The sequence below is a fragment of the Enoplosus armatus genome, chromosome 23, assembly GCF_043641665.1.
Source record: "Enoplosus armatus isolate fEnoArm2 chromosome 23, fEnoArm2.hap1, whole genome shotgun sequence".
Taxonomy (NCBI): domain Eukaryota; kingdom Metazoa; phylum Chordata; class Actinopteri; order Centrarchiformes; family Enoplosidae; genus Enoplosus; species Enoplosus armatus.
In genome coordinates, this window is record NC_092202.1 from 8,393,424 (window position 1) to 8,404,946 (window position 11,523).

General features: G+C 40.7%; 1 protein-coding gene across 1 annotated transcript in view; it reads left to right on the forward strand.

The window, feature by feature from the left end:
• Window positions 1-10,977, forward strand: part of LOC139305617 (glucosidase 2 subunit beta-like) — a 107,658-nt gene extending 96,681 nt beyond the window's left edge. Inside the window, exons 14-15 of the mRNA XM_070929514.1 lie at window positions 6,816-6,915; window positions 10,676-10,977. Coding sequence (XP_070785615.1) covers window positions 6,816-6,915; window positions 10,676-10,813 — 238 coding nt within the window. The 3' untranslated portion in view covers window positions 10,814-10,977. The remainder of the gene's footprint in view (window positions 1-6,815; window positions 6,916-10,675) is intronic.
• Window positions 10,978-11,523: the final 546 nt, after the last annotated feature.

The window sequence follows — 11,523 nt, forward strand, 5'->3', positions numbered from 1 at the left end:
GAGATTGAATCAGGGCATGGCACACCTCAACACCTCTTGACAAAATAGCCTCACGTAGGGGTTATAGGCTAAAAATACAAACAGAGTATGTTCTGGCATTTTGACAGTGTTGATATGTGATGATATTTTGTGTGAGTGAGCAAGTGTCGATGAATAGTAAGAAGAGAAACGTTGGAGCTAGAAGATGATCCATGCGCATGCTAATTAACTGCATACAATATAATATTGTCAAGCTAATTTAACTTGATGGAAAGCTGGTTACAGAAGGATAGAGGTGATGGGTATTTTACATACTGAATCATTATAGTATCGAACATATTAATTGCTAAGTGTGTAAGGTTATATAGAGACCTGACGTCACCTCCATCCATATTCTAAGGTAAATGAGCACCTCCTGCAGCACTTGACATTACAGTCAGTGTGTGTATTTTGAGGTTTTCTGACTTCTATAGGTCATACAGTAGCTGTATGCGTGACAAATGCATAACACCGTCTTTACTTCCTACTAACTATTTGATTATACCATAGTAATGAAATATTTTGGAACAACTACTTTTAAATACTGTTTTTCAAGTATTTGTTACATCTTACAGTTGTATACTTTACCATGCATTGTACCTGGACTATTTTTACATCTGAACGTTCTTGAAAATGACTGAAAAGACAAAAGTCTACCTTCTTGATACATATTTGACATTGTTTTGCCCATGCAAGTTTTCATAGTGCAAGCAGTCCATGAAAGTTTAACGTAGTGCTCGTGTTCTTAATACATTATATACATTATTGTGCTATTCAGATTACATTTTTAATCAAACTGTCATGTAGAAAACAAGCACATCACATTGCCATGCACATTTCTTTTTAGTAAAATGACTAATGACTGTTTTTGTTGCTTTACTCTCCACTGCTTTCCTTTTTTGAATGTGCTCACTTAATGAGTGGAATGATACTCCCTTTCATGTGCTCATATCAAAGCCAGTCCCGTGCCTTAATTGTTTTGATAGGCATTTTAGAAAAAGGGATTTATTTTATTATTTCATTTTTTCTCATCTTATCTAAGCCGTAATGATTTAACCTACAGAGTAGTGACAGTTCCACTGGAACAAGTGCATAATTATACATTTAAGTGTTCTACTTAATGCGCTCATTTTCAAGCTGTCAAGGTCATTCGCTGGAGTGCCATTAGCGAAGAGAGGGGCCCTCTTTACCTGGGAACATGGCAGCCGCTTAATGCCCGACGCTCAAGAGGAGCATGCCACAGTGTACTGGTGCAGCCACTGACAGATACAGAAATCCATTTATATAACACACTCACTTTATATAGGAAATAGAACGCCTATATATTTGTGTTCCTAATGTGTTTGTTATATGGTCCCTGAACCTAACAGCCCACACTTTATCTGGCAATCAAGGCGAAAGGGTAATGACTCTTGTGTGTCTGAGGAGAGGGTTAAAGTGGTAGGGAGTGGAGGGCGGGGGGAGCTGACACTGTGAACCCCTGATGGCCTCTCTGCTGGGTAGCCATGGCAACATCTAGCCCAGTCGTTAATGAGGCACAAGTGAGCTGTTAACAGAATACTGATTTGGGTTTGACATCAGCCCTGATTCATATCTGTCAGGAGGATGTTGATAAAATATGCACCTTGAGTTTGTTTTAGAACGGCCTTGGTGTTTTGTTTATGCGCCAAATGCAAAACAAAAGGTGCCATGGATGTTACTCACTGATTTAGAGTCATTATGTGGGTCAACGTGCCATGGAGAACACCGGCCAACGGAATGGTTGTAAGAAACAGAAACATCCATTATGCCGCCTTCAATTTCAATAGTAGACCTGTTGAAGATTTATTTATATCCCAACATACACTGTTGTGTATAATCATATATTTTATTCCTGTTCTGTGCCCCGCAATTCAATATAATATGCCCTCTTTGTGTATCAGTCATATGAAATGAAGTGAAAGCAAAGCTCTGACTGAGCATGTGCCCTTCACATGTTCCTATGCGTATGAATTATTTATTAAGGTGCTGGGCACAATGGGTGGTAGGAGGGTGAGAGGAGCATCAGTGACTGGCACAGTAATGACAGTGTCTGGGCTCACCTCAAAACGCCGCTCTCTGATTGGTGACCTTACACGAATGGCGGAGGTTAGCGATGCTTGGCACTGCTTGGCTATGAGTGCTTTTTTGCAGCAGCAGCAGCAGCACTGCTTTACCGAATCCAAATTAACCAGCGGCTCCCAAATTGCTCTCTCTACCTGCCAGTGCAGCGCGGCATCTCATGCTGTAAATGATTAGCGCATTAACAGCATAGTGAGGGGACTAACTTGCTGCTCCAGACCCCTTGTTAAAGCAGCGAAAAGCGTCGCTGTGAGGTATAATTCATTGCAGTGGCAGCTAATGAGTAGGTGCTGCAGCGGGAAGGTGACGGTAATAAGCACAGACTTTACACCATCTTAACACAGGTTAGGATTCAGGATGAGGAGCTGGTTGTTAGAGAAGTAATTACAAGTAACCTAATGCTGAATTGGCACATCCGATTGTGGACACCTGGCTTGATGTTGACGTTCTCTAATAACAGAAACTGATAGGAATAGATGCCAACACTCAATGATACCCAGCTCTAGAGGTATCTCCCAACAACCTTTTTTTGATACCTTACATTGAGGAATATTTCTTTTTTTTTCCAGCCGTAATGATTTAACCTACAGAGTAGTGACAGTTAAACTTTTAATTTAAATTTAAGCTAAAGCGTTCAGTGGTGTGCTTTCTTGCTGCCTCGTAAACTAATCCAGTTAATCCAGAATGTGTCTTTTGCATTAAAAATGTCTGGTACTAGAACAACTAGCTCTAAAGGACTTAAAATACAAAATAAAATACAGTCTAAGATGACCAAAATTACAATTATTCATATTGACAATGTGACACTGCAGGGGTCCCGACGCAGAGAGCTTCAGCTAAAAAATGGTACTTTAAATAACACTCCCTTTGATTTTTCAGTACAGTGCGAAACGGTAAGATCCTAACCAAGCAGTCAATGCCAGTTTGCAGTACTGACACCATGGACACAATTCAGTCGATGTATCATAAAGTATTGAAGTTAAATACCCAGCCCTAGTTGCCTCACTGTAGATACAAGTATCTGTCTTTGCTTGTAAAAGCACATGTGAAAATATAAACAGAATTCCTTCACGCATGTATGCAAACGTGTTTCATACGTATATGCAGGCAGCTTGAAGATATGATGGCGCTTCAATGGAGTTTACGTCAGCTTTCTAATGACAAACTTGCAAAGAAAGGACTGAAGGCAAATGAGCAAATTTATATTCCGTATTCTTGAAGAAACCACAGACATACCAAACGGGGCCACCATTGTTTTTTTCCCCCTGTGGTTTTGTTCATCCAGTGTCTCTCCAGTGAAGGCCCAGGGTCTCAAAACACATACATCAAGGCATGCACAAATACACTTTTGGCTCAGATGCCACCCCCCCACCCCCCCCCCACCCCCCCTCAGTATCTGCGGGGTGTTTAAACACCAGAGTAGAGTTGTCTAAATGATAATTGCTTCTGAAAGGTTGATTTGTGGCTATATCAGAGGGGGTAACTCTCCTCTCAGTGTTGAACGAGATTAGCCGTGGATCTTCGGGATTTATCACTCGAGGCGTACGGATTAATGCCGCGATGAAGTTTAAAACAGAATCACTGGCGACCGCATCGTTTTAAAGAAATAAGAGGAGCTTATATCAGCTCAAGCCATTTTCAGAAGAAGAAAAGGAAGCTAATCATCTTTTTTAATGCTAATTATTCCTAATGAGGATTAGATTACGAAAAAAATCAGCAAAACATTATACTTAATACTTTGAGACCAGTTTTGTCACAACAGATAAGAAAAGTATTTTAAATTCCAAAATGAGCAGTTTGGACATTTATGATAAGATATTATATAGTATTTTCATGATTCTTCTGTTCTTTATTTAGCCTTGCAGTAAACTTAGCTCATCAAACTGCAATATTAATGGTATTTTTGTGGGTAGTGCATGTAATTAAATCACAACTCCATCTGCTCTTCTGTGTGTCAATAGAAATCACACCTTAGTGATTCAGAGAGAAAATTAAATGAGATTGACTCCCTAATGTGTGCGGTTAGAGGCATGTCTGAGTTCTCTGAAGCCCACTATCTCACCCGCAATGCAAAGCAAATGTATGGATAATAGGTTTAGCTGGCTAGATATGCTGCTATTACAGGTTTATCCGTGATGGAAGGTGCATTTGATGGCATTAGAGGAGGCCAGACAAAGAATATGTGCTACCCAGATATCTGTAAATAAGATTCTCGAGGTTTTAAGGCTTTAAAAAGGAGCTTGCGTTCAATATCTTCCATCATAAATCATTAAAAGGAAGTCTGCATTTGTGGTCCCTGCCTAGTCTCTATGTGGTCACAAATGGATTTTATACAAAAGCTAAGATGCAATTTACTCCCCACTGCCAATGTTAATCTATTTACATACTATAATTACGTTAATTCATGCTTCTTTATTAGACTGAAAACAGAAATGTGTACATTTTTAGTCGGTATTCTCTGACCTGAAGAGTAACAGCTGGGTGTGAAGCACTTTGTTGGGCAGCCATTATGTTCTGAAGGAAGAAAATACATACTGTAACCCAGATAATTTAAGGAGACTGGCCCTGCTGCTGTAGCTGCAAGTGAGCATCATGTGTATCATGGCTGCAGCTTAAAGCCAAACTGTGATAAATTGGATGAGAAAATGAAGTTGTCAATGAGCCAGGGGGGGTCCCATTTTGCACATTTGAGTTGTGCTATATTGTCAGTGACAGGGTCAGACTAACATATAGTAATGTTTATGCACCCTGGTGCCTTGAAATTCAGCAATATGTGATGTTTTTCAGAGGTGTAACTAACTAGCTGTGCACCAGTCTGGTGATAACTGTAGAATGAAAATGGCCTGCCAATACCAAGTGAAAGTAGGTATTATTATGATTATGGAATGATCTGTCAATAAGAATCCATCTTTTGACTCCTGTGAGTGTGTTTGCCACATCTCAGTGATAATTTAAACATAATTGACAGGGCCCACACTGCCTCCAGGGGCACAGGAGGGCTGACAGAGCGAGAATGGAGATTAAGGAAGGAAGTGAGCGAAGGTGAGGCGAGGGAATGAGGTGTGTGCGTGTGTTAGGGGATGGGGGTGGGGGAGGGGGTGGCAAGGAGTCACGGAGGTGACGCGCAAGGGATCGCCGGTCAACTAGCAGCAAGAGCCGGTGCACCGTCACTTTCTCCGCTTGCCATGTCTGCTGGCCCTGACAGCAATCCATTTGAGGGCCTCCTGGTACTAACAGAGTGCTAAAACCCAATCAAACAGGCTGGAAGGAAAAAGGCGAGACGCCCGGGCCCAGACGGCTTCCACTTGTGTGAGCAATTCACCTCTGACTGACCCGTTCAGGCATCTTAAATAAGCCATGCACATCATGGATGGCAGAAAAGCCACACTCGGGGACCCGGAGACAGCCATGTATCTGTAAAAGCTGGAGAGTGCTTTTTGAAATCAAAGAGGACTCCCATGTTTGCCCTCATCAAGGTCAAATGAGAATAAAACAGCATTTAAAGATATTTCTTGGATGGGAAGAAATTCTGTTTGTTGGACACAACTTAATTTCTGTGTGTTGTTGTGGGGAAAACAATGCAATATCGAACATTAATTGTGAATTAACCTTTATTTGTTTGTTGTTGAACTTCAGAAAAATATACAAATATTAAAAGTTTAATATACAATTGAGATCAATTACAGAACCAATAAAAATATCAAATAGCTCATGAAATAAAGCAGATTCGCTTCCACAATACTAAAAGCAGCACTCAAAGAATGGAGCAGATCTCACTTCTTTAATCCCCTGAGGAAAGGTCAATGTAGGCACAGTGATCAAGTGTTGTGCACTTGTGACAGGCAGATTAAAAGAACAATACGCTGATTTTATGTCAATCAGGTTTCTTTTTCGATGTAACTTTCAATGAAACTGAAAAGATTTATTTCATAACTTGTTCTCTGTTCTGGGTATTTCAGCATTTCAGACAGAAAATAGTTGCTAGCCTATGTAGGGCAAGAGATCAGAGCAACACACATTTAAGTAAAATCTTCAATCAACCATGCACCAAATGCAGAAAAGACCCCCCCAACAGGATTACAACGTTTCACAAAAATCAATACTCACCAGCAGCACGACTGCAGCCGACGCCACCTCAAAGAAGCTGCTCGAGTTCAACTAAAGATCAGAGGAAGTTAGCTGGTGAAAGCGTAATCAAATGGCATCTGTCAGTACTGCGAGCTGTGTTGGACAGTGTCCACTGGCTCCCTGGTTTGCTTTGGTTTTCCAAATGTTTGGTGAGAATGTAATTAGCTAGCACTGGGCAGGCACAACCTCATTCAAGATGGGCTTCACCAGCGTCGTGTTTTTCTCTTCTCCTTCCCTCGTGTGTTACTGCACACAAAATTAACTCCGACAAAATGGTAATTAATATTTCCCCTCCATTGTTGAAGAGGAGAGGTGATGCGAGAGCACTGGTGCCAGGATCCAAAGGAGGGCACTGCCAGACTGGCCATCTTGCCAGCTTTTTGTTTTTGCTGGGAGGAAGTGTTTTTCAATAAGCCAACCTAGTGGTGTTTAAATTATATATGTTTCTGTGCTCAATTTGTCCCGACTGTTTAAAAGATTAGGAAATGACTGATTTTTGTTTGACTTGACTAATAGACATAAACTCATCATAAATATTCACACTAACAAACTTTCTTTCTTTATTTCAGGAAGTGGGGGATGTGGGCAGGAACACCAAAGAACCAGTACAGTCAGATGGTGTATGAGAATGGAGAACCCTGCTGGCAAGGAGGCTCTCGCAGCACTACAGTAAGTACTACATGTGTTTCACACACACACACACACACACTTGCAGTAATGGGAACATATGAGAGCACAAAGAGGCAGACATGAATAAACTAATAGACAGACAGATGAACAAATGGTACGTACACACTGACAGACTGTCAAATACACAGATGGATAGATGATCCAGTGAAGGATGAGGGAACAAAAAGAAGTCGTTTGCACAGCTCATTAGAGTTCCACCCTAAATAAAAGATGTGACACAGACCCTGTTTGGATTTTAATTCATCATGGCAAATGTGGACATCTCAGACTTTGAAAGTTAATTTAAAAAATGATACCAATTATGCTTTCTATCATTGTAATTTACATATTAGTCTACGTCGTTAGGCAACACAAATGTGAGCAAATCATTTTGGCTCAGATACCTTCATAGAACAATCCGGTAAACGCTCGCACCACAAAACCAATTTCCTTTGGTAAAACGTGTCTCCAGTGCTGTATAGCATTGTATAACATGTACTGTAAACTCGCAAATAGTGGCTGAGGCCTTTATTTACCTCCAAAGCAGAGAGTATCTGGACATTATTACAGATTTTCCCAATTTTATAAGTAGATCATATCATATTTTAGAAAGATGCCTCCCTGGTTTCTGCTACACTTTAATTTAATTCAAACTCACTTCTTCCTTCATGTTTACCTATAATGTATCATGTATCCATCAGTACAACAACAGTCATATGTGAGTTTCTCTTCTCTAACAGAAATACTGCAATTTAGTTACCGTCCATGAAGCTACACATGCATTATTATAATTTTGTTGTTTTTATTTAATTAGGATTCACAGTGTTCTCTGTACTCTTAATGATAAATAAAATAAATGCAGATACCGTAAATTCTTATATGAAAGCCTCTACTCAGTAGCTGCTCGCTAATAAAGGCACAACAATGTTACATTTTTTTGAGTTTCTGTTTTTGAACAGTTTTCATACATTAGTCGTTTCTTCTTTGCCGTACTCCTGATGGATGTTAAGTTGCCATCAACAAAATGGAACACTTCCTGTTTCTTCTTTACTACATATAAAGGAAAGGCTGCAAGACTTTTGATGTGGTTTTTGTAGACTACTGTGAAAATAGTTCACAGTGAACTGTTGTAATATAAAGAAGGTGGTCCTAGATCAGCCAGTCCTCAGATACTTAACCCTCTTTTTACACGATCCCAGGAAGGATCCTTTAGCTACACACTTTAGAAAACACTCGTCCCACCACAGATACTGTAAATAATGACTTTAATCCACCTTACAAATAAATACAATGTAAGTTAACTGTACAAAGAGGCCAGGGACTGCTTATTTCCAGAGGGGAAGCTCAAGAAAACGGTCAAATGAAGCTCCTCTCACCACGTTCATGAGGGACAAGTTGAAGCCTTTTCGCCCGGTCTGCTCTCTGCATGCCTCATTCTGTGTGTTCTGTATTTCAACAACGGGGAGTTAGTCAATCAGTGAAATTCAGTCCTCATGGCTCACTCAGCAGCCTGGCAAAAAGATGTTTTGTTCAAAGCTGACTTGCTTTCCCCCCTTCTGTCAGTCTACGTTGGTTTTATGGTTAATGTAGCTCCCGTTGCATTCTCCCTGCTCTTCTCTCTGTTTTCCCAGTGCCCCCCCCCCCTTCAGTCACTTTTATGAGATCCATTTACATTTTTGTGCGAGAATTTGCTCAATTAAAAATGTAGCACATTTAATCATCTTATTTTCTTTGCCTGGCCCCCTCTTCAAATCAGAGTCCAATAAATGTCGTTTGCAAATGTATGTACTCATGCCATCCTGGGGCCCCCTTTGAAAAGACTAAATTGAATTCCTTTGATACAACCCCCTAACCGTGTGCAGTCGGCATAAATGAAGTCTCGTCAGAAGTCGACGCTCATTATATTTGAAATGCTGAACCTCGTCTTTGGGTAGTGCGCTCTCTTTCAGCGGTGAAACACACTTCTCTGTATCCTTGAGTAGTGGGACCAGTGATGTATTGTTTCAGTGGTGGATATTGAGGTAATCCAAATTCAAGCAGCGTGCAGTGTATCTTAAGAGTCAGTGGGGAAGGGTGAACTCAACCGTTTCAGTTATTAATTAAATTCAAAGTGCTGGACTGTGACTGTTACATGTGAGCAGTGGGTTCAGCTGGAATCTTAGATCTAAACCGGCCTCTCCCATTGTTTCAAGGATAATTCCAATTTATTACAACTTAGGTCTGATTTTTGTACATTTGGACATAAGGCAAGGCAAGGCAAGACAGATAAAGCAAGAAACATGAACACTCAGCTGACCATACAGACTAACTCCCGGGTTAGCCAAAGTTGGCTTGTCTACAACCTGTCTGATGGTGTTTCTTTGCCTTTTATGCTTCTTTTTGCAGATGTTTCTGCATTCCCAGATGTCTGCAATCACTTTTGGTGAAAACCTATAGAAAGCTACAAAAAGAAGTCCCAAGTTGTAATTAATCTTCAAATTTATCCTTTGATTTTGATCCCCATTATTTTTCCAACTAAGGTTTATTCAGATGTACCCATCTTAGCGTAATTTCTTTTGTTCAGAAATTTCAAAATTAGCACTTATGTTAACATGTCTCAATTTCATGTCTTAAAGGGTTACTCCAGGGGTCATAGTATTGCACCTCCATAAAGTTGGGGGACTTGCAAGAGACAGATTAAAAAGAGGGGACAAAATTGAGGCAGCAGAAGCAGAGATATCCTGATTTATGCTCTAAAAACCTTAGATACTACATTTCCCATAATGCAACTCAGACCCTCCCCTGTCTGGTAAACTGCCTTTCGGACTCCACACTTTAAGTTTGTGACTCAGGCTTTCTGTTATAAACGAGTCCAAACCCAGATAACCCTGATGACATCACTGTGACATCATCTGGGTTATTTTGTCAAATTTTGATAGAAGATATTTTACAGGCTGAGTAGTACTAACCATGGTGAGTAAACTGTGATATTGGTGGAGTCAAAACAGAAGTACATACACAAGCTAGAAATACTTGTAACCACACAAACATAATCTCATGAGTCTAAAGCACTGATCTATGGCTCTGGCACCTGCAAGTCAAAACCCAATCGCCAATAATCATGAACACACACATAAGAACACACTTTGTCTCAGCAAGCGGCACACACCCACTTAATATCGCTGTGCAACAAGATACTAAGTGACATAACAAGACTATTTTTAATCCGAGTACGGGACAAAACCAAATCACCCGTTGTACCAGCTCAAACTCAAGTACAATAACATCTGTCAAGTTCCCATCTCGCTCCTTCTCCAGGTGCTTTTGTTGTTGCTATGGAAACCCCCTAGAAGTAAAATAAGTTGTTTTTCCCCCTTCCACTCTCTTGGAGAGGGCGTCAAAGTCACCTATTAAAGTCATGACAGTGGTAAGCACATCCTCGCCTGTCCTGTTCACGCGTGGGGACGGCAGCAGTGATGTCCCATAATGCCGCAGTGTCCCACAGTCACAGCGTCACTTTGGGTCTTGTACACTCTGACTCATTTTATTTGATGAGAGACCTGATTATGTTTGAAACTCCTCTAGTATTTTTTTCTGTGTGTGTGAATCCTGTTTCTTCACAAAAGTTTGAACATACTCGGAAAATCACTAAAAGAAGAGGTAGGACAGCGTCTTCAATCAGCCCCTTTAGGGAGATAAAACTGGCATGGCTCTTGACTCAGGCTAACAACGGCTCTTCTCCCCGCACCACCTCAACTTTTCTTTCTTTGTGCTTTTCTAGGTCACACTGACATGCGGAACGGAGACAGCCTTGCGATCGGTGAAGGAGCCCAGCAAATGCCAGTACATCATGGACTTTCAGACTCCTGTGGCCTGTCAGCCGGTGCTAAAGCAGCGGGGCATACACAGTGAACTGTGACCCCTTCCCTTACTGGCCTAGCCTAGATTAACTTACCCCCCTCCTAGCTAGCCTGCGGTGACAGGCTGGGGTCCTGAGGGTCCCCTCTGACATCTGTGTTGTCAGAACATGTATACTTCCAAGAAAGTCTTGCTAAGGTCAGAATTAGATTTTCAGTAACACTGCTCCTAGACAACTTTAGTTTCCATTGATTGTTACAATGCTGCTTTATATTGTCACGTGTTAATAATCGATTGTACACAAGTATTCCGCACACTGCAGTATATTCCTTATACGTGTTACACTTAAGGCCCAAAAAGATTACTATGTAAATAATTGAATAAGTAAAGTGAAACAGTTGCAGGGTCTAATCACACTGCCACTAATGTAACAGCTGTATCAAACAACTGCTCATACATGAGCACCAATAAAAGGACTGTGTCCTTCTACTTCCTTATAGTGGCGACTTTACTTAACTCTTACAGGAGAAGTCTGATGATTTTCAGTATTTTTCTTATTGTCAACAAATCCCATGAAAAGACCAAAAGCAACAATGATTTCATCCTGCTAACAAGTATTTGCCTGTTTAGCCGAAGACTGATGTAGCTTAGCCTAGACTATAAAAACACACCAATGAGTTTAACTGTGCAATGTGTATCAATCCGCAGCTGCAAATAGTCCCCAACATATGCACAAAACTACAGTGCCCAGCTGTTTTAGGGAATTATTAA